A 23,895-nucleotide genomic window follows, 5' to 3' on the forward strand; every position below is an offset into this window, starting at 1 on the left:
AAAATTAAGGTTACGGTTACTTTTGCCTTTCTTTTTTCTTTTGAATGGATTGGGCCTTGGGCTTTAACTACAATTTAGAGGTCTAGTAAAACGCCCAATCGTAAGCCTTCCACAAATAATCAGAAGTTAAAACCGAGTTGCCAGCTTGATATATATATATATATATATATATATATATATATATATATATATATATATATATATATATATATATATATATATATATATATATATATATATATATATATATATATATATATATATATATATATATATATTAACGGAAAGAACCTATTTTTTAATGCAATTTCACTCCAAAAGAACCGAATCCATTATAACCGAAACCTATTTTTCTGTAACCGCTTATTTAAAAGTTTTTTTTATAAACCGAAACCGGTTTAAAACTTATATTTATACACCTTTGCGGCTCTACCTATTAGTATTAGAAGTGCAGATAGGCCATAAAATTCAGTAACTTAAATCTAGAAAAGACAAAATTGCAAATTTGGTCACAGTGGTTTGTAAAAAACTGTAGACGGGGTCCAAAAAGTTTCCAACTTGCATGGAATGTCCAAAACCAAAAGTTTCCTGTGAATTTGGTCAAAAAATCAAAAAATTCCGATGATTGGGTCCATGGTGGACTTGAAATGACAGTTTTACCCTTATAAATTGTGACTGATTGTATGATTATATATAAAAAATTATAATATTATACCTATAAAATGTTGTTACTAATTGTATGATTATATATAAAATTATAATATCATACCTATAAATAATTAATTTTAGAAAGCAAATAGTTTTGTTTTTAAATAACTTATTTGTTTGTAACGATTTTTAATACTAGCTCTTATGAGCCTATGATTGTTGTTTAAAATTGTACCTAAATTAGTAGGTTTGTAAGAATCCTTAAGATTTTACTCAGAATTATTTATAGATTTTTGAATTTGTTGTATTCTTAAAAGAATATCTCTATTAGGGATACAATTCATCAAGACTTTGTTAGACATAATTAAATCATTTAAACATGGATTTGATTTGCTTGATTATAAAAAACGAGCATTATTTTAACAAAAATTTCAAATCTTGTAGAATTAATAGTTAGAATAACTCGAAACGAAATTATCGTGGAGAAATAAATTTAATAACAACAATTGAATAAAATATTTTAGATAATACCTTCTTGAATTAGGCTTGAATTATAATTAATACATACATCTGGAGAAATAATTATTTGAAAGTCTAGAGACTTTGAACATTTACTAGTAGATAAAGAACCTGATGGAGTTCGACGAATTTCTTGAAGTAATTTTTGAAGTTCTTCATGGGAAGAATTAGCAGCCTCTTTAATTCCGATAATTAAATTGATATCAGTTTGAGGAAGACTGTTGATAAACGCAGCTTCAATCTCTAGTTTTTGAATATATATTTCTTGATAATGTTTAATTATTGCTTGATCGTTGGCTTGAGAAGTCTTCATTTTGTCCCACCATTTTGAGCGAAATTGGCGATTAAGTCATGGAGGAGAAGAATCTTTTGCTTCTTGATAATGAAAAGTCCAAGACATGATCCATGGAACTTTGAATATCATGGTGAATTGTAACATATATTCAAATTCTTGAATTTGTTGAATAAATAATTCCTTAAATTTGAGATATCCAGCATAAATTTCTTTTGGTAAACAATTTTGAAGAATCCCCATATATTTATACCAATTGATGAACCATATTGGATATTCACATTTGAAGTTCAAATCAAAGAAGATAAACCATGAATGTGAATAATTTTGAATAAAGAATGTCTTAGTCCACGCATCTTGATAATCATAATAGGAAAATCAGGGATAAGCAAGATAACTTATAAGAGGTTTTTCAGTGTGAAGATTTGGAGCCCAATTTTCTGGAGAAATGATTTTGATAATATGAGCTTTGCTAAAATCAATGTTTCCTTCTTTTGAATTAGAACGATAAACAAAATTGACTGAACCTGATTCTTGTAGAATAGCTTGATAATATTCTCGAGTTTTATAAGAATCGACATAAAAAGTTTTTCCTTGACCAAAGAGGTGATTTGTGAGAATATGAAAACCTTGATGTAACTTATGGATTTGAAAATCTTCAAGAATTTGGACTCTTAAGAAATTTGGATTAAGAACATAAGGAGTTTTAGTAGAAGGACTGGTAGTAACTAATTTTTGAGTTTGAGGATTGGTAGGTTTTGAAAAGGGCTAACCGTATTGGTTGGAGTAACGAGTTTTGACTAAATGACTTTAGAATAGAGTTGTGAATTCTTAGAAATAGGAGTTAACGGAGAAAAACGATTTTGACTAGGAAATGGAACAAGCTTTTGAGTGGCGGGTTTCTTGTCAACATGTTTGGATGAGGAGGACGAACTCATTTTCCCTGCAAAAATTCTCGAGAAAGAAAGCCAGGAAGCGAATTATTTTCTCATTTTATAAATTCTATTTCGAAATCAAAGTTACCTAAGAGGGTTTGCTATCGAGCAAAATTTTTTTTGGAAATAATACTTTTAACATCATTTTCTAAAATTGTTTTTGCAGATTGACAATCTATTCTTAATAAAAAAACTTTTCATGAATAAATCATCTTCAAATTTTTTGATACATAAAACAATGCTTAAAAATTCATTTTTGACAGTTGAATAATTTTTGTGTGTATCATTCCATGCACCAAAGTAATATCGAACCAATTGTTCTTCTTTTGAATTATCAAATCGTTGTTTTAGAATTCCTCCGAATCCAATATCACTAGTAGCGGTTTCAACTATCATATTGGCATTGGGATGAGGTAGATTTAAACATGGCAAAGTAGGAACCTTTTGTTTTATATATTTAATTATATATGTATGTTTTTGAGTCCATGGTTCGGGATTATCTTTTAATCTATTATAAAGCAGTTTACATATAATCTCTAAATCTTTGAAAAAATCATGGATATAATTTAAGCATCCTAAAAATCTTTGAAGTTGCCTTTTATCTTTGATTTCTCAGGAAATTTAGCAGAAAATTGCAAGCTTCTTATAATAGGTCTAATAGTGTTTTTGATAATATCAAGTCCTAAAAACCGAATTTCATCTTTAAATAAATGCATTTTAGTTGCAGAAACAGCTAAACCATTTTGATAAATTAAATCATAAAATTGATTTAAATGTTTGAAATGTTGATCAATAGATTTTGAAAAAATTAGGACATCATCAATATAAGCAATAGCAAAACTACTTATAGGAGTTATGATATCATTCATAATATTTTGGAATTCAGAAGGGGCATTTTTTAATCCAAAAGGAATTACATTTCATTCAAAATGTCCAAAAGGAACATTAAAACCAGTTTTGTATTTATCTTCCTCATGAAGTTGTATTTGCCAAAATCCAGATTTCATATCAAATTTTGAAAATATTTTTGAATCATAAAGCCTTTTTAGTAAATTTCGTTTATTAGGAATAGGATAACGAATCCATTCTAAAACTTTGTTTAAAGTTTATAATTAATAACTAATCTTGGTGATCCTCTTTCTAATTATGCGGCGTTCATAACATAAAATGATGAACAAGACCATGGTGATTTAGAAGGTCTTATGAGCTTTTTTATCTAATAAATCTTGAATTTCTTTTTTACATTGAATTTCTAATTCATTATTCATGTGAATGGCTCTAGATTTTGAAGAAATATCTTTTTCATTAAAAAAAATTGTATATGGTAATTTTACAATATGTTTTTTTCTATTCCAAAAGGCATTAGAAATATCAGAACAAACATTTTTCTGAAATTTCAATTTTAGAGCTGTTATTTTATTTTGAATATTATTATCATTTAGTTGATTAATTATTTGAACATCATTTATTTCATTAATAAGATATTTGGTTTGTTGTGTTTTATAATTAAGGACATTAATAGTTGAATATGGAGGGGGTTCACAAAATTTAAATATAATTTCTTTTCTAAAAACATTGGTTCTTATACCCTCATCATGAACCATAAAAGGATATAGTTTTGTAATAAAAGGTGTTTCTAGAATTAAAGGATAAGAGAGATCTTTTACTAAAATTAGGTGAGTTTTATAACAGCAATCTTGATTATTACAAATATGAGCATCGAAAACTTTATAATTTACAATTAATTTTGTACCTTCGGCACCAGTAAGTCTATACACAGTTTTTTCATAGAATTGTGTGGGAAGAATTCATTCTTAAATACAATTCATATCAGCACCACTATCAATTAAGGCAGTTAAGTTGATTTTAAAATTATTTTTGACTAAAGTAATTTGAGTGTTCCATTTTTGAGAAACTTGATTATTTATAATTTTACCAATAGTTACCTTTTCAATTTTATTTTCTTCTTCATTATTAATTTCTATACTTTTGTTTTTAAAAGTAGAAGGTTTTTCCTTTTCTAAAATTAAAAGTTTATTTTTTATTTCTTTTATCTCTTGTTTTACTATTTTTAATTCTTCTTGAAGTTCTTGTATAGAAATTGGTTTTGCTTTAGTAAATCTTTCATATATATGTTTTAAATTAAAATTTTCATTATTAGCAGGAGTTATGTTATTGATTTTTTTAAGCATTTGCTTTATTAATAATTCTTGAGTATTTTTATCTTTTATAGAATCTAGAGAGTTTAAAAGATCTTTATCATCTTGTGACAAAACATTAATAGAACCACTAGTAATAACGTTGATCAAATTATTACAATGACATTTACCAATACATTCACATATATCAGAATCTTCTGAACTTGAAGTAGTATGTTCGAGAATATTTAAATCATTTGTTTGAAAATCAGATATACTTTCATCGGAATCTGAGTCAGTATTTAAAATAATTTTTCTTATTTGTTATTTCAAATCTTCAAAAACATTTAACTCATTTATTTTTGTTTTAGCATAACAATTATTAGTTGTATGACCATTACGCACACATTTATGACAAATAATAATATCTTTTGATTTTCTTTTAGATTTTTTATAAATTGGTTTATAAGGTTTTTTAGATTTTGAAGCATAATCTTTGCCCTTCTTATAATTTTCTGGAATATTGTATTTCTGTTTCTTAAAATATTTTGAAGATCTTTTCTTATATACTTTAGATTTTGAAGTGGACGGACCATTCAAAGGCTGATAACCATATTGTTGGCAAAAATTTCCTAATTCATTTTTACTGTTAATTCTGTCTTTTTTGAGCTTTTCTTTAAACCTAAGATCAGCACAAACTGCTAAATTGCAGTCCATCGAAGTTTCAAGTCTGGTCTAAAAAGTCCGTAAACCTTTTTTTTGGATTAATAGGCGCATAAAGTAGACGTCGACCTGCTTTTTTGGTCACTGCTACGTAACATAACAAGTTTCATAAGCCACATAAGCACTTGAAGTTGACGTGGCTTCCTTTTATATAATTCCATAGACTATTCTTTTGACCCCATAAATATCATCCTTAAAGTTTTGTGGAATAAGATTTATAATATCATCCTTTGATCCAATTTTGACTGTAACATTCGAAAGTATTGGTATGTTTCCATTTAACCCTTTATGCAAAACCTTTCACTTTGGTCCCTAGCTCACTATGTGTGACAATAGTCAAAATCGGGTCAAGTCTAAGCCGGTCAAGGTCAACGAGTCGAACCGGTCAACTCGATTAAAACCTTGTATGATAGGGTTTACATTATGTAATTACTGTATAACTCACTATTTTAATGAGAAAACACCACTTGGAAAGTTCATGTGTTTAAATTTCCTTAGCATTAGTGCTAAACAATGAACAAAAACAATAATACAATGTTGTATACTCATAGGGAGTGCGTAAGATCCTAAATCATGGCACAACGGGGTCTAAAGACCTTGCATTGCGAAGCCGAACACTCTCATTCATCACACACGAAGACACTCTTAATCGTTTTCACTCTAGCTCTTTGTATGTCAAATCTCTCCCAAATATCTCTAAGTATGTGAAACCTCTCCCACATATCTCTAAGTATGTGAAATCTCTCCCACATATCTCTAAGTATGTGAAATCTCTCCCACATATCTCTTTGTATGTGAAATCTCTCCAAGTATGTCAAATCTCTCCCAAATCTCTCTAAGTATGTGAAATCTCTCTCACATATCTCTTTGTATGTGAAATCTCTCCAAGTATGTCAAATCTCTCCCAAATCTCTCTAAGTATGTGAAATCTCTCTCACATATCTCTTTGTATGTGAAATCTCTCCAAGAATGTCAAATCTCTCCAAGTATGTGAAACCTCTCCCAAATCTCCCTAAGTATGTGAAATCTCTCCCAAATCTCTCTAAGTATGTGAAATCTCTCTCACATATCTCTTTGTATGTGAAATCTCTCCAAGTATGTCAAATCTCTCCCAAATCTCTCTAAGTATGTGAAATCTCTCTCACATATCTCTTTGTATGTGAAATCTCTCCAAGAATGTCAAAACTCTCCCAAATCTCTCCAAGTATGTGAAATCTCTCTCACATATCTCTTTGTATGTGAAATCTCTCCAAGAATGTCAAATCTCTCCCAAATCTCTCCAAGTATGTGAAATCTCTCTCACATATCTCTTTGTATGTGAAATCTCTCCAAGAATGTCAAATCTCTCCCAAATCTCTCCAAGTATGTGAAATCTCTCTCACGTATCTCTTCGTATGCGAAATCTCTCCAAGTACGTCAAATCTCTCCCAAATCTCTCTGAGAACGAGGAATCTCTCTCAAATCTCTCTCGAAATCTCTCCCAACTTTCTATAATCACTCGGGCATCCCGACCCTCGAATTTGGCGAAAATAACCCAAGAACGGAAGTCTACGCGAAAAACGGACTCAAGGAAACGAACCCTCAGAACCGAAAGTACTATTCATGAACCGAACCGAAAGCACTATTCATGAGGGTCTGAACCGAAAGTACTGTTCATGAGCTGAACCGAAAGTACTGTTTATCCGAACCGAACCATGCAAGGAGGAAAGGTCCGAACCGAACCATGCAAGGAAGAAGGGTCCGAACCGAAAGTACTGTTCATTACTGTTCACTACAGTACCTTCGGTTCTAGCCTGCCTCGGACCGAACCCGCCTTCCGCTTCTCGCCTTCGCTTCGGACTGCATCGTTTCGGACCGAGCTTGTTCGCCTTTCGCCTCCCCGCCTCAGCCACCCGCGTCCGAACCTTCGCCCAAAGAACCGAGCCTCGGCCGAGATCCGAAGGGTCTCGCTGGGCAGCTCGGATTTCGCCTATTTTTACCTATTTTTGCATTTTAAACCCATTTTTGATTATTTTAACATGGGATTTTCACCCAAAACTTTATTTTTAATTATAAGACCCCTAAATTAATGATTTAATCACATTTTAAGGGTAAAATCTTATTTAAAAAGGAGTTGGTAAAGTACAAAAAGAAGAAGTGTTGACCTTACCTTAGTTATGACGCAAGCAACCCCCTCACCCACTCCATGATAACCCACACTCCTCTCCACCATACCTTGTACCTTTTATTCTCTTTCACAAGTAACCCCCACAATCTAAGGGCTGACCATACACCCTCTCTCCTCATTCTCTTCAATCACTCTCAAAATTCACCAAGAATGAACTCCAACTCTTTCTCTCCAACTTCTCTCTCTAACTCACGATTTCAAGACTAATCATCAAGTGTTCTTCCACTCTTGGTAAGTGTAATCCACCCTCCTTGTGATTCTCACACTTCATTCTACTCAAATCATTGATAGCTCATACAAACTCCATAACTATCATGCTAGATTCTCGAAATCTTCAAGACATTCCAAGTGTCCTTGAGTTAAGCACCTCCATTCTTCATCAATCATCTACTGAAAACACTTAAGGTGAGTTCATACCCCTACATTTTCATGTTTTCTTAAGTTTTTAGGGGGGGGAATGCAAGTTAAAACACCAAGAACATAACTAAAATTTTCTAACAGCTTTCATCAGAAAAGTTGGACTCCATTCACGGACTGTTTTGGACACCTTAAACATTTTAGTTTTCAAAACTGTTTTAGGTGCATGTAGTTCCACTTCTTAGCTTTAAAATGACTACTTGCACATCTCCATATGATTTTTCTACAATTTATGGTGATTTTTACAAAACTTCCTATCATTTCAAACACCAATCCGGACCAGTCTGTGATTATGGACTTTTTCACCTAAGTTACAGGTCATTAAAAATCATGATAAAAATTATGAGTAAACTAGACACATTTTGGGAACTCCCAGAATTTACGGAGTTAGTTTTCGACTTCGTATGATTTTTCTATGAATTTTCGAAAACAGTGTAGAAAGGCTGAAAATTTGTTAACAGCTTGTAATTTTTATAACACTTTGTATTATGTTGAGCAAAGTGTATAATGTCAAGTTCTAAATATTGAATGTGTTACCTTGTTAGTCTATCATCATACTGAAGTATAGGCATATATGATAAGATTATTCATTTATTTGGAACAAGTATATTAAACCATAATGAGCATAGTTTATGAATTTATAACATTAAAGTTTTCATAGAAGAATTTTTACATATTACAAACGTTTTGGATAAACTACAATAGGTATAGTTTATGTATCATTACCTCTTAAACATATTTATCAAAGGTTTTCCGTTTAGTTCACGTAAATTTGTTAATGAATAAATTTGTGAGTCATTCCCTTCGGGTTACTTCCAAAGTAACAAAACCAAAAAGTCCTGTAAATTGTAACCAGAGTCTCTTGTAAGGAGAACGTAATAGTTGTGTATAGATCTATATTGGGTTTGACAAACCCACACCAGAGCTGCTCGCTACAGCTAGACCGGCAGGTCTGTGGTGACAAGTGTCATTTAACGGCGACGCCTGAAGAACGTCGCATTACGAGGCCACCCAAGTCAAGTATGGTTATAATAGCTCACATGTGGTATTAACAATCATAAGATTTACGGGTTCTAACTTTAAATTAGCGAGTCATGTCCATTTAGCTCACTGAAATTACTTTAAGTATGGAAGAATACTTATACGCCTTCATATCAAAAAGGGTATTATGTATTTAGGACTACATAACTTTGTAAGAATATATCGGATTTCCTGGAACAATTATACAACTTCTTGTCAAGCTTTTCATAATTATATACAAAAACTTATGAACTCACCAACCATTGTGTTGACACTTTTTCAAACTACTTGTATTCTCAGGAAATCGCTAAACAGGTAACAAAGTACTTTTGAGGATGGGACGTTGAGGCGTCAAACTTATCATATTTTGTTAACATATTGTAATTGATTTTGAAACATGTAATCCATACATTGATGTAACTCTTTCAATTATATATATGTTGGTTGTGTTTACTTTTATCACTATTGCCATTGTTGTTATGATACTACACATGAAGTCCTCCACTCCCAGACGTTTCCGCCATCCTTGGTTCGGGGGTGTGACACTATGTAGGGCGTACCCTATGGGTACGCTGAGCATATTGGCTCTTCGGTGGATCATGGATGCACCCACATATGTTGGGCGTATGTGGGAGAACGTGGGGCATACTCCGGCCAGCTAAAAACCCTAATCTTTAGGGTCCATATATAAGCTCATTATGTCCCTTGAGCCTTGCCTCTTATCAGCCTCCATATCTCATAAACCCTAATCTCGACCCTTAGCCACCATTTTAGTGTTCTTGAGCTCTAGTGAAGGATATTAGTGTTTTCTTGTGCATTTTGAAGAGATAGAAGGTCATTGAAGATTCATTGCTTGGAGTGGAGCTTAGAGATCCAGAGTTGTCACCTCTTTTGCAAGCTATTGAAGGTAAAAAGTTCTTAGCTTGACAACTCTTTGTGTAGATCTAGTTTGGGGTGATACATGGCTTATTTTAGTCCCTTTAGTTTGTCCTTGTGAGTAAAGGTTACCCTAGGAGCTTAGCCTCTAGATCTAGATGTTTTAGAGGTCCCTAATGCATAAAAATGTCACCTTGATGGGTTTTAAGCAACCATGCAAAGTTGATGTCTCATTATATGGAGCTAAGATTCTAGAATTGAACCTTGGGGTGTTTTTAGCCATGCAGAGGCTTAAATCCTTCGACTTTATGGGTTAGGACCTTAATATGATGATATTTTGTGGATTGGATGATAAGTTCTGAAGTGATTAAGTTGTTTGGCCAAAGGTTTGGGACCAGGCCAGTATACGGGGCGTACTTCTGGGTATGATGAGCATACTGGCTGCGAGCCCGTTTCCGAATTGATCGTGTATGTAGGGCGTACAAGCCTGGTACGTCGAGTGTACGCTAGACTAGGCCAAAGGAGTTATGGACTTGGTTCTTTAGGCTATGTTTCGTTTGGGCTTAGCCCTTTAATTCCTATGGATAATTTCTGGACTTTGGGCATTCCTATATTGAGCCATATTGGGATTTGGGTGCCATCTAGGAAATTGGGCCTTTAGGGAGCAAATGGGTTGGACCTTGATTTTGGGCCAAGTAGGAAAAAGGGTAAAATAGTCTTTTACCCTGGATGTTGGACAAGTGAGCTAGACTCTTGATTTTGTAAGACCTAGTTATTAATTGGGTATTATTGATGATGTTAGCACGATGATTTTCCAGATCGGAAGACCGAGACTTTATCTGAGAGACTCAGTAGCCTGAGGTGATTTTCCTTACTATGTTTACCGGGTCGAAGGCACCTATTTCGGCCCATGGTTTATTATGTTTAGGATGCTAGTTGTCTATATGACTCTTGCATGTGTTATGTATTTATATGTATACCGCGTGGGACCTGATGATTGTATTGTATGTTATTTATCTTTGTGATTTTTGCATGTATTTATATGTTTGTATGTATACCATGCGGTGCCCGATGCCAGGCAGGCTCTGATGACTGACATATCTGTTCCGAGTGGCGTCTAATACCGGGCGAGGCCCGTTATATGTTTGATATGTATGGTATGTGGTATTTTGGGGAACTCATCAAGCATTGTGCTTACGGTTTTTAGTTTATGTTTCAGGTACTTCTGGTTCGAAAAGGAAGAGTCCAGGATGATTATAGTGCACACACACCATATTGTTCCGCATTTTATATTACTCTGATGTACTAAGATGTTTATTGATACACTCTGATTTACTATGGTTTTATGATGTGGTTTTGGATAATGGTTTTACTAAATTAAAAATCAAAATTTTTAGTCTTAATTTTTGGGACGTTACATTGATCATGATCGTTTTGTCAAGGTGAACTGATTGGGTTAATTTGATTGTTCTTCAATCTTATGAAAACTGTTTTAGGAACGTGAAGATCATTTCAGCTCATGAACGAACACGATATTGGTTGTGTCGATAACAGAAAATCATTCACCGATGGAAATGAGTCACATCGCCTAAGGCCAGGACATGTAACAAATCACAAGCTATTGTTTTACAATAATCATCTAGAATAAGAACTTCGTACTCATGTTTTTGTTCATAGAGGTTATTCTATCGTTGGGTCTTCTTCATCATTTAATAATACAAAAAGGTCAAGTTCTTCGTCTTCATTGAGTCTACCTCGGGCTCAGGTTATAGGGGACAACGTCCAAGAACTAGTTATTTCTGAAGATCTTGTAGAAAATGTTGTAGTTGATTGAAACGATGGTCTTGATGTCTACTAGACGGGAATGAATTCATCGTTCACAAGGTTTTAGAGATAGACATTGAGGGTGAGATTGGGTTTAGAGATAATCGATTGAGCAACATGTCACATTTTTTGTTTGGGAAAGCGATTTTGGAACGTCAATTGCGTCAAATTGTTGTTGATTTTATCAAATTCTTATCGATTTAGAATGTTCTTTGATGAAATCGGTTGTCAATTTCATTAAATTTGATGTTTATTTCATTAAATTGATGTTCTTTACATACAATGGAAAAATAGAAGGTCGATTATTTAAGTAAGAGAAAGACAGTGGAAGAAAGAAGGAAGAGTTGAGGTTTTGTTGCTAAAATGTACATGTTGCGTGTTGTACATGTTAGAGATTAAATGGATTGAATAAGCAGGTTGATGTCGTACACGTCAACTTTTTTCCCCTATAAAACCAAAAAAAAGGACCATTTAAATCTGAAGTTTAATCTTCGATAGATTACAGTATCATTTTCCTAATAATAATTAACTCCTAGAAGATCAAATATTAAACTACAAAAATTATCCAAATGATTTATAAACTTTTATGGTTGTGATTTATAATTGTATATATTTTACGCAACGCATCGAAAAACTCAATGTATCATTCTTAATACTCAAAAGAATAGTAATGTTATTTTTTTGTCAATTAAAATTATTTTATTTTCTAAATTTTGTTAAACTAATATTTCACAACCGGCGATATCAAGAAAACCATTTGTATAACTTACGAAAAAGATAACAATAAACTTGACACGATCCACCAAATTCACAACCAATTTTGAATATCAAAGTCACCTTATTTCTTCCCAAATTCTAACATACCTAGTCCTATGGATTTATATAGTGTGTCCATGTTTTAGTTATTTTGTTATGATAGTAATACCATTAAGTAATCAAGTTATTGCACATAACTAGAATTGTTATGCTAATTGTGGGATAGTTCTCTTGTTTACTATTAATATCATTATTGGTGTTTAAAGAAATTTTGTGCTAAGCTTTCAATGTATCAAATCAAACTTTTATTTTCAATTTTTGTGACCGAAGGATTAGAAACTTTTTCTCCAATTAAGCACTAATTTGTTTAGTCATTTGATTTGATTTTTGACTCCCATTCATGCATGCTTTATACTAATTGCATTAAACATTGGTAAGAGGCCCCTCCATATTAAATAATGTATGCAACTATATATGCATGTTACCAACAAGATTCTACTGCTTTAACTCCCACTCAACTGATACTGAGATCACAAATGAAACGAAGATACCTGCAGATTCAATGCATACACCTGAAGAAAATATTAATATCCTGTAATCGACTATTTAACTTTAATATCTTTAATATTTTGTATACATTCTTTATTCTTTTCATGGAATATTGTTTCTTATTTCGCCATGTGACATGTGTCACTCAAAGTTTTAATATTTTATGTTTTTATCCATTTTAAACCTTGCATATAAAAAATTGTAACGGGTTTTGTGCTTTTTACCTTTTAGCTATTCGATGGGTTTTGTGCTTTTTACCTTTTAGCTATTTGATGCAGTCAAACTTGATAAAGCTTTTGAATGGATAATATACATTTAACTAATATGTGGTGTTTTTCAACTAAAAATTTAAAAAGGAATATTGATGATTAAATAAAACATCAAGCTAAAAGGAATTTGAATGTTAAAAAATTATTCAAACTATTCGTTGAGTGGGTGATATGGACCTTCACAGCAAAACGAAGAACATCACTATTCTTGTTAGCAAGGTTAAGGCTCTTGCCTTTCATTGACTAAAAATTAAAGTTAGGAAAGGTTGTATGTTAAAATGGGATAATTAGTGTTTAGATCCGAAGGCTGAATGTTTTAATGTCTTGTAACCCTAGCTTCTCGTTATGTATTGAACTATAATATTTTTATAAACAAGAAATATAAGAAACAAAAATTATGTTTTACTATGAATTTCAATTCAGCCTAACGATTGTAGATCCAGTTAAAGCAATGCAAAATTAAAATTTGCTACTCAAACCGTATTATCTGTATCAAACTACACCGCATAACGCAGTTTAAATCTTTCGCAGTGTGTTTTGTGATTTTGGTGTTAAACCGCATCACGCCGCACCACAAACACCCATACTTTTAACAACTGTTTTTATATTTCTATTAAGAAACTGTGGACGCACCTTTTATGTGAGTAAAGTTAATATTGTTGTAAATGTGCTTCTTAACCCTATTTTGCATGTAATTATTCTGTTGAAGCTAACGCAACCTTTTTATGAAAAGTGTTGAAAAAAAAAATAATAATAATAATAATAATAGTTGTGCATGGGAGCCGAATTTCTATTAAGCTGGTTAATTAATTGGTTATCAAGTCACACCATTAATTAGAAAGTTTTTCATCTAATTACTAATTAGGATGTTTGTGTCTTGTATTAAATAGGACACTCCATGTACCATAAGACTATAAATGAAGTCATTAAGATGTGTTTTTTATTCATTCAATCAACGTTTTATGCAACCATGTTTCAACTTTCAAGTTTTTTTGTAACCTTCTATTGGAGGTTTATAATGATTTTTCCACTTTTTAATTTTCCGCTTTATATCTTGGTGTTACTTTTTTTTTATTGTCTTATCTATAATATTTGGTGTACATACACAAGTTTTCCGTAGTATCTAATGAGGTTCATATAAATTTTGAATCATCAACAACATCAAAAGCATGAGACACTAGTTGTGGAGATCCATATTAGGGGTGAGTTCGGTTGAGGAAAGATGAACAGTTGATTCTTAACCTTAACCAAGAATAAAAAGAACCCATGCATAGTCGTATAAAGTTTGCTTAATTTGACCAAACATCTATACCAAAGTCTTTTTGGAAGTGGAATTGCTTTTCCAAGGGTAAATCTCTTCTTAATAAAATATATCTAAATTCTAATTTGACGACATCTGGCACGGCACTAGGGATACCAATGTCTCAAAAAGAAGATGACACCATAATGGAAATTAATAATATATAGGAAAGGATGTAGAAGCAAGTTGGTTGAAAATAAGAAATTTCCCTAAAGTCTAAACGAATGCATAGGATGTCAATTTTCACTATGCTTATTTAGGCCTACGGATATGGAATTAGAAGCTAATGTATTAAATAGTTGGAGTTGTTAATTTTTTTTCTCAATAAGAGATGTAATACTTTGACTATACATTTAATTAGAGAGCAGATTATTTGTACTCTAAACTTAAATTTCATATGATTATATCATATGTGGACATCACCTATTACAAGGTACGTACGTACCTCTCTCTATATATCTTAAAATGACAAAACCGCAAAACGACGACAAAACCAAAAGGAATTACATTACATGACTGTAGATGAATATTGTCTGATAAAGAAAAGCATGTCGATATTCATGCATTTCTTTTTGGAACCTTGTACAATTAACCAATACAAATTTGATTTAATGATGCATGCATGATCGAGTCTAGTCACTACTCACTAGTGGTATATATCTATATTTAATTACCTTTACTTACGTAGATAGGTGGAGATTTTAAAATGATCATCGAATTAGTTTTATTCGTAAATGCTATTCTTCGAGTAACCCCACCCCACATGCAGTCTGTCACAACCCAAAATTAGTCACGTATAACTCAGATACACAAGAGTCTGCTAGGTGATTAACGTTCATGGAAATTGAAACTGCATGCATATTGACTAGAAGTTGACATAAAGCCGAGAGTTTTGACTGGAGAAGAATGCATTCATAGCCTAGGTGGTGGTTTTCTTTGAGAAGAGTTGGACATTGATGTAGAAACCAATTCAGCCGGTTTTTGAGGTGTTGGTTTGTATGTCTTAACTGGTTTAGTTGGTGGTTTAGTTCTTCCAAATGCCTCTTCTTCCGTTGCCTCGACCTCTTGGCTGATTCACGATTGGAGATCATCCGTGCAAGCCTTGGTTGATCACTGGAACCTGAACCGGAGTTAAAGTGGAGGTCCGACTCGAGGAGGGAAAGCATCTCATGGATTTCAACCGGGTTCAACTCACATGACGTCATCATGTATATGATATGTTTTGAGGCGGGAGGGAGAAAGGGAAGAATGGAAGGCGTTGGAGCCACGTATTTATTGACGAAGAAGTAGTTGGTGCGACTTGGGAGTGCCATGTGGGATCCACTAAATATTTGGGATATCCAAATTCCAATCCAATCACTTTTACATTCTGGAAATTTCAGTAGATCCATGTTTTAAAGTTGTTTTTAATTTTAACCTTACAAGTTTTTTTTGGCACTTTGATTCTTTTTTAAGCAGTCAAAAAATATAATGTTTGGTCACTATAAAAATAATATGTTTTTTTTTTTGTATTGTTTGTTGATATCAAACATAATAGACAGAGAAAATGCCTCCCATAAAAAAGAATTTACATACTTGTACTAATAAATAATTAAATAGTAAAAATACTTGTATGTTACTATTTTTTTTGTCTCGACTCTAGAATAAAGAAAAAGGACGAACTTTTTTTGGCAGATACATGTCGACAGTGTAAAAGGGAAGAAAAAAGGAGCACATGTTATGATGTCAGTCGGCAGGGTGAAATCAACGGCAAAAATTAAGCTTAATCACTAAGAAATAAGAATCAACCTCGACACAGTAAAGTACACTCAACTAGATATGCAAAAGAGCCAAGTTACTCTTATCTACTCAACATCAGCTCCTTAAAAGCTTAACTCGATATCAATTTTAAACAAACCCAAATCGAATTCAAACTTACTTAATATTAGATTTTTTTTTATAATATATATTAAAATAAATAAATATTTAATAAATACTTATACAAGCAAATCCGATCCCGTAAAATTATTAACAAGTTGATCTTGAGATTTGTAAAACAAACGGAACTCAAAGCTAGTAAGGCACAAGTCTTGTAATTTTTAATAAAGATTTTTTTTTTATACATGTAAATAACAATTTATCTACTAAAAGTTTAGAAACAATAGCAAAATTAATTCTAACAAAGAGTTGATGTATCATGGCATAGTTTTAGGGTTAAGAGGAGGTTTTGTTGAAAATGACAGAAGCATAGTTGGCAATGGTTGATTCTGGTGATTGGCGGAGTCGTCCAATCACCGGGTACAATTCAGAAGAACGAAGGAATTGTCTACAGGGTGGATGTTGGCACATCTTTGCTAACGAAAACAAAGCTATTTTTAGAGGCGACTCAGTAATCGCATCTCTCCTGGTTGGGTTCAGAGCAACAACAGAACAGTCCGACACCAACTTCAGCAATGCCTACAACACATCAATCAATCAATCACTCTCTTTCTTTTTCACTTAATCCAAAAAAACAGGTTAATTGCATTTTTGGCCCCTAGATAAACCTAAAGGTAAGACAACTTCAAAATTGCAAAATGTAACTGAATATATAATAATATTGAAACTTTATGATATATATACCTGCATTGCTCCTTTAGAGACAATATCCTGACAAAGTTTGTTGGAGTTGCGCACGAGATTACTGAGAGCACCAGATGCGTTCGCTTTAGTTTTATCGTCCTCTTCTGCTGACATCAGCAAACTAGCAAGTTGAGGTATGCATTTTCTCAGCTCTTCATAAAACATCTCATTGTGGTATGCTGCATTACCAATCTATAAATAAATACACAAATAAAAAAACGTCAGTTTACATACAAAAAAAATATGCAAAATTAAAAATGGCAACTTACTGCAAAACAAGCAAATTTACGAGTGCGTTTGTCCCCATCAGAGCACCGATCAACCAAGAGACTGATGATTTTGTGCTTTGCCTGTAATATGTATGACACATATCATTTATCAGACGGAAGTGTTTTTAATTTTATTACCAAAAAATAAAATAATGATACTTGCCAATAAATCATAAAAGTAGGAGCTATGTCGACACATATTGCCAATAGCACTGCAAGCTTTGGCACGAACATTTGGATCTTGGTGTGTTAGAAAGTCTTTTAAGAGATGTAAGATATTTGCTCCATGTATGTGCTCATAAAAAACCTGCAATGCATTCATCATATGTTTTGGAATATATATATATATATATATATATATATATATATATATATATATATATATATATATATATATATATATATTTCTAAATAAGATACTAAATATATGATATGTAATATTTACCTTATCCATACGGGCCAAGTCTGAAATGATCATGAGAATATCTAGAGTAACTTCTCGTGGTGATGAGGAGTCAAGCAGCCTTCTCATTTTGTTTGGATCCAAGAGACCTCTTTCAAGGAGTTGAACAACAAGTGATCTATGAAGAGTCATTTTGGCTAGAAATGCAACGGCTCTTGCAGTGTCTTTTAACTCCATGTGTTCCAAACACTGAATTATTTGACCCGGAATTCCTACCTGTTATGTAAATTTAAAAACAATCATCACATGATTCATTTGACTAAGAAAATTATTAAACTTTTGGGACCAAAGTTGCAAAAATCAGCTATACTCATGGACCAAAAGGTCTTTTTACTTGGAATGGGGACCAAAACATTTCAAGGACCTCAAGTAAGGCCCAAAATGCAAGAGAAAACATGTTTGGACCAAAATTGCAAAATTCAGTTACACTTGGGGAAAAAATGTAATTTACTCTGCAATTAACGAAACTAAAAGTACACATCCTTCAAACTTGAAGGACAAAATTGTAAGATATAAAAACTGACCTCAGAAAGGATTTGAATGTATTTTCCCATGCTTGCTTCAATGGCTCTAACCATGTCCTTGTCATCAGCAGATACCTTCCCTCCAGGAGATCCCATATTTAAAAGATAACCATTATTCACCGAAGCAGCAGCAGCAGATACAGCTGAAGAAGAATTCGGCACATTTTGTACAGCCACAAACGGAAACGCCAAAAGATCGATTACCGCGTTCACGGTATCCCTGATTCCATTCCGACCTCCACCAGGTCCACCCCAACACCTTATACCCTTCAGATGAACAACCGATATCAAATCAGACACAACTTTCACATGCTCTTTTCTGAGCAACACCTGTCGAAACGTGGAACTGCCACCTGGCAGACACTGGCATAGAGACGAAACCGTCCATACAACGCCGACTGGAGATAACCCGATCTGATCGTCTAATTGATCATTTCCTAATAAATCAACAAGAGTTTGGGGGATTCCACTCGCGCATAGCTGTTGAATCGCTAAAGGCCCACCCCAACGTAGTCTGGATTCCAACAGACCGACACAACCATCTCTGATTCCATTCCAATACGAGAGCTTCCCTCTCATTCCATTCCCGTCTGGGGTTGAAATCCTGAGGTAATCACAAAGAGTAGCACTCCGTGGTATTAAAGGCACGGCGATTTCGGAAATTGATGTTTCAACAGAAGGAGAATTTTCGAGGGACAAAATGGATGCGAGTGCCAGCATGGCGGACATGGAATGAGATTGAAATGAATTTTGAATTCGATCACATAAAGAGTAATGGTGTGCGAGGTCGGAAAGGCGAGAACGTTGTTTTTTTGGTGATGATGTCAGCATGAATAGAGCTGAATTTCTTCCGGAAGATTTTAAGGATTGTGCGACTGCTGAAAGTACGAGGCATGAATGGCAGATTAGGGCATGTGGATTTGGTAATTTGTTTTTCAGATTATTTTGGTCTCCTGTTTGTTGATCTCTGTCGAAAGAAGCACAAAGTGATAATATGGAAAAGATTTCTGAAATTATTGTGTTATCACCACCTCCACTCACGACTGTAGTCACAGGTAAAGAACTAGGCAAACCGCATAAAACACCGGTGACTGAGGTATTATGCAAACAGCACCTTAAGATGATCTGATAAGAAGAAGAAAAAAGTTAGATTATTATGTAACAACTTGTTTTAACAAGAGAAAAGATTATAAATAAATAAATAAATAATCACCTGAATACCAGAAGACCATGCAGCAGCCTCTGCGCGTTGGCGAAGACAATAATAAAAAGCAACTTGTACAGCTTTTGATCCAAGAAATGCTCGTGTGACTACATTCACAATCTTTTCAGAAGCCCCACCAATCAACGGTTTAGATTCATCTTCATTAATATTAATCCGATCCAACGAGTGTGAACGGATGGACCTCAATGGAAATGGATTTTCTTTCTCTTTAGTTGAATGAATCTCAGATGCATCGATTAATGACCAAATCGCCCTGCATGCTTCACAAGCAGCACGGATCAGATTTGAAGACCCGGACATGAGACTTGTGCCACAAGTAACCAAGCATGAAACCAAAGTATCTAAAACCCCTGATGTTTTGGCATGATCAAGTATCTCTTTAAGACCTTCGTTTGCTGCTGCCACATCAGCACGCTTGGTGGCTGGGGATGCTTTGAAACCTTGTGCTACTCGAGATACAATAATTGTGATGCAAGCAATGGACTCATACACAACTCTTCCTGAAGCATCTTCTGTGTTTTGAGAAACCTACAAGTAACAAAAGTCAGGGTTGTTTCATTTCTACTTGAGAGCAAATCGCACATAAAATAGCAACCTACTTTACCCTCTTTACAAATATATATGACATTGTACTTTACTTTAAGGTGAAAAATTATAACCTCTTTATAGAGCTCCACTATAGCAACCCAATGCCTGATATATGAATCCCCAAAACCACCACCACATGTATCCAATAGCTTCTTAATAACTGAGAAACACTGCAAAAAAAAAAAAAAAAACAGAATTAATCTTTCAAAATAAATGTATACCCTAGTTCTTTTTGCAATTTATAACAAACATTAAGCAGTAAAGTACCTTTAGCAACAAGTCATTATAATCTGATTTTTTTATATGAAGAAGATTGGCAGTGAAGCCTATAAGTTCCCAAAATATTTCATCAAGCACCCCTGTAGAATTAATAGCAGCTGCAGCAACTAAGTTTGAAAGAATTCTCAGGGACTGGTTTGAAGTGACAGCATCTTCATCCCTGAACAATTTTGTAAGTCATTTTTTTAAACTTAATAAAATATATGTGTGGAGTTTTAAAATTATAAAAAAATTCACCTGCACAACCGGTTTTTGAGAGGCAACAAGATAACTGATAGTGCTTCATTATCTTGGCCAATTAACTTGGCACCCTTAACAGTGCGAGAGTTATTTTCCAATTTGTCAAGTACCTGACAACCTGAAATAAGTATAGAAACTCAGACAAAATATAAAAATTATAATATGGAGAGAAAGGTAAAGTTTACATTAACTTGTGATTCATAAAAACAATTTATACTCTGTAATCTTAATCTACCTGACTGTATATTGTCATTTTCTGTGACCCTTTGAGACTCTGGTTGTGGTGAAACACAGTCAATAGTTGAGTGTTGACCAGAAGGTTGACTATTTTCATCTATAGTTGCAGGAGATCGGTTTTTGCCTGCAGTAAGTTCAAGTAAGCTAGTTAGGCTCATTTAAGATCAGGAGGGTAAATTTGTAAATTTTCATTGAAAGCCTACTTTCTGGACTTGCAGGGGTCAAACCAGTTGACTGTACATATTTTTCCCCTTTCCAAGCAGCATCACATCCTCTAGCAGCAGCAGTTTTGGCACGAAGCTCCTTGAAAAATTACATTATATTTGAAATTTTAATTTTTGCACAAAGTGTTACAAGAATTAAAAGGGTCTGTTTCGTTGGAATGGAATGACAAAAGATAACTAACCCTAGCCTCAACATCTTCAAAAGTTTCTGCAACAAATGGATGATCCAGAAGACGTGGCCATGTTAACCTGTAATGAGGATCCTACTCTCATAATTATGACACACAGTTAGAAGTTGATGATAAATAAACTAAATTGAATATAAAAACTAAAACTATCACAAAGATTGTGTTGAATATACCTTATTAAGCAGACCCTTGAGAAAGTTTTTGAAATTTGAACTCATGTTGTCTGGATATTTCACAGGATCCTGGAAGTATATCATAAAGCTTGAATTTTCAATTTTGTATATCTAAAACTATATATTTTCAAAATGAATGTGGTTTAAAGAACACATACCTTGATGATATGCCTAATAAGTGCATATACTGAATTTGTGTAAAATGGAGGCTGGCCCACAAATAACTCATACCTGAATATAATGTTTTTTATCAGCTAGCTTATAAATTTAGATAAAGAAGTCTGATAATGTGTTGTTTCTTTTTTATTTAGAGCAATAAGTATAAGTGCATATATTTTACATATATTCTTTCCATAAAATCAATGTACTTATATTTCTTTAAGAATATAGCCAATGTAAACATCGTTTATCTGGAGTTCTGGACAGCAGTTAATGGAGAAAAAACTTACAAAATAACCCCAAGGGACCACAGATCAGCAGTATGGTTGTAGGGTTGTTCTCTTACTAGTTCTGGAGCCATGTACAAAGGAGTACCTGAAAGAAATGAATGCAATAATGATTAGAGAAACCATAAAGAACTAAAAAACAATGAACTGACACCTACAAAAAGTCTGGTAAAGATGGCATAAAAAGTTGTTGTACCTTTTATCGAGCGTAAGACAACTGTATTTGTGGACATTGCTCTTGCAAACCCAAAATCACAAAGCTGTTTCATATGCAAAAGAGGAATCACAAAGCTGTTTCATATCAAATGAGTGGATGAGTATAATAAGTTGTTTTACCTTAACAACACCCCCAGCACAAATCAAGATGTTTTGTGGCTTCATATCACGATGAATAATACGGTTGGAATGCAAGTAATGCAAAGCTCTGACCTGAAGATTTTTAGAAGGTATAAAAAAACATTAAAGGATATTAAGATCATATAATTTCAATATAGAACTGTTAATTTAGGAAAAGTACCAACTGTTTTGCAATTTTCTGAACTTCTTCTTCAGGAAGGCATTTATCATCCTCAAGAATCTCAAATAGCTCACCCTGAATAGAAATGCATTAATTCAACAACAGGTAAATCTTACCATCATCAATGGATTCTTTACAGTGACACACTTTTTTTGCTTTTATATGATATCAAGTTATCAACTAGTATGTATGAAAGCAAATCAAAACAGAGTTGCAGGAGAGAAAACAGAGTTAATTACTTGAGCAAACTCAGTGACAACACAAAACTCCTGTGGGGTTTCAAACGAATCCAGCATCTGAATAATATTCTCATGCTTTAACTTCCTTAAGATCTGCAAAAAGTAGGAACCATAATTGAGCAACAAATACACAAACTAAAAGTATCGAGAATAAGGTAAATACCTCAATTTCTTGTCTCAAATTCTGAATGTCCTTTTCACTTTTCCCATGCTTAAGTATAAATTTCATTGCAACAGTCTGACAAGTGGGACAAATAATATTAATATGATAACATTAATACAATTGACATATCAATAATTCTATAAAGCAAAGCTGCATATACCTGGCCAGTATACTTTCTTCTTCCCTTGTATACTTTACCAAATGACCCTTCGCCTACAAGCTCTATCACATGATAATTCTCCACTCCCATCTCTAGATCTTCAAATTCTGTTGTTAAGAGTAATTATGAAATGCATAAATTAATCACCAAATAACTTATAAACAGCGGTTTGTTTCAGTTCGGAAAATATTTGGAAAGACGCATAAAAAAAAGTGAGATGAAATTAGTATGCATCAAAGTAAGGTAACAGAAATCAAGCATTTATGCAGTATCCTGATGGCAACGATTAAGAGAAAAACCACAACCGAACAACGTGGACTAAAAACTAAAATGCAGACAGAGCTTGATTTAGGGTTCGCCATCAAGCTTTTGGGACACACCTAACCGTCGCTGGTAGTATTGAAGGGACGAAGATCAGGAATTAAGAGAAGCGTCTCTCTTATTGTTATTTTGGGATTAGGGTTTCAATTTTTCAGTGTAATGGGACAGCGGCAGAATTATTCAAGCTGGAACATGCGAAAAAACGTACCACAATGAACCGAGAAGTTGAAGTTGAAGCTGAAGCCGAACGAGAAGTGAGATCTGAAGAAGCTTCTCAAATGGCGATGATAAGTTTTTCTATAAGACGAATAATGACATCTGTAGGATTTGAACTGAAGTGATACTTTTCCCGCTCGTTATTCGAATTCCAAATGTGAACCTAACGGAATCAAATTGCATAAAAAATGTTATTAGTGTTAAAAGATAGGTTTTCGTTAATAAATTTGGGTAATGGCACAAAATACATTTTTTTTATATAGAAATTCGATTTTGACACTGTATTTTTTTGTGTCAATTTTAACACTGTGTTTTTCAATTTGTTACATTTCTGACCACTTGACCAGTTAACCAGGTTACATGCTGACGTGTTAAAATTGATTTTTTTT

The 23,895-nt window shown here is 33.4% G+C and overlaps 1 protein-coding gene across 1 annotated transcript; it reads right to left on the reverse strand.

The window, feature by feature from the left end:
* Window positions 1-16,548: 16,548 nt before the first annotated feature.
* Window positions 16,549-23,667, reverse strand: LOC111879637 (serine/threonine-protein kinase TIO). The gene is made up of 23 exons (XM_023876098.3): window positions 23,499-23,667; window positions 22,970-23,076; window positions 22,810-22,884; window positions 22,647-22,739; window positions 22,408-22,482; window positions 22,227-22,319; window positions 22,087-22,150; window positions 21,894-21,978; window positions 21,603-21,675; window positions 21,445-21,513; window positions 21,266-21,346; window positions 21,063-21,162; window positions 20,858-20,983; window positions 20,620-20,740; window positions 20,371-20,542; window positions 20,175-20,273; window positions 19,504-20,043; window positions 18,291-19,415; window positions 17,749-17,982; window positions 17,467-17,610; window positions 17,304-17,384; window positions 17,035-17,226; window positions 16,549-16,869 (listed from the first exon to the last, which is right to left on the reverse strand). The coding sequence occupies exons 2-23, from the start codon at window positions 23,057-23,059 to the stop codon at window positions 16,627-16,629; spliced, it is 3,975 nt and encodes a 1,324-aa protein (XP_023731866.1). The 5' UTR covers window positions 23,060-23,076; window positions 23,499-23,667; the 3' UTR covers window positions 16,549-16,626.
* Between the last annotated feature and the right edge of the window lie 228 nt (window positions 23,668-23,895).

This window comes from Lactuca sativa, chromosome 6 (genome assembly GCF_002870075.4).
Source record: "Lactuca sativa cultivar Salinas chromosome 6, Lsat_Salinas_v11, whole genome shotgun sequence".
Lineage (NCBI taxonomy): Eukaryota > Viridiplantae > Streptophyta > Magnoliopsida > Asterales > Asteraceae > Lactuca > Lactuca sativa.

What these genes read in the sequence shown, in the direction of transcription:
- LOC111879637 (XM_023876098.3), bottom strand. Translation starts at nt 23,059, where the DNA reads ATGGGAGTGGAGAATTATCATGTGATAGAGCTTGTAGGCGAAGGGTCA. An exon ending in ACATTCAAATCCTTTCTGAG is followed by an intron (nt 17,983 to 18,290) that starts GTCAGTTTTTAT and finishes TTTACATAACAG; the next exon opens with GTAGGAATTCCGGGTCAAAT. An exon ending in TCTCTAAAGGAGCAATGCAG is followed by an intron (nt 16,870 to 17,034) that starts GTATATATATCA and finishes GATGTGTTGTAG; the next exon opens with GCATTGCTGAAGTTGGTGTC.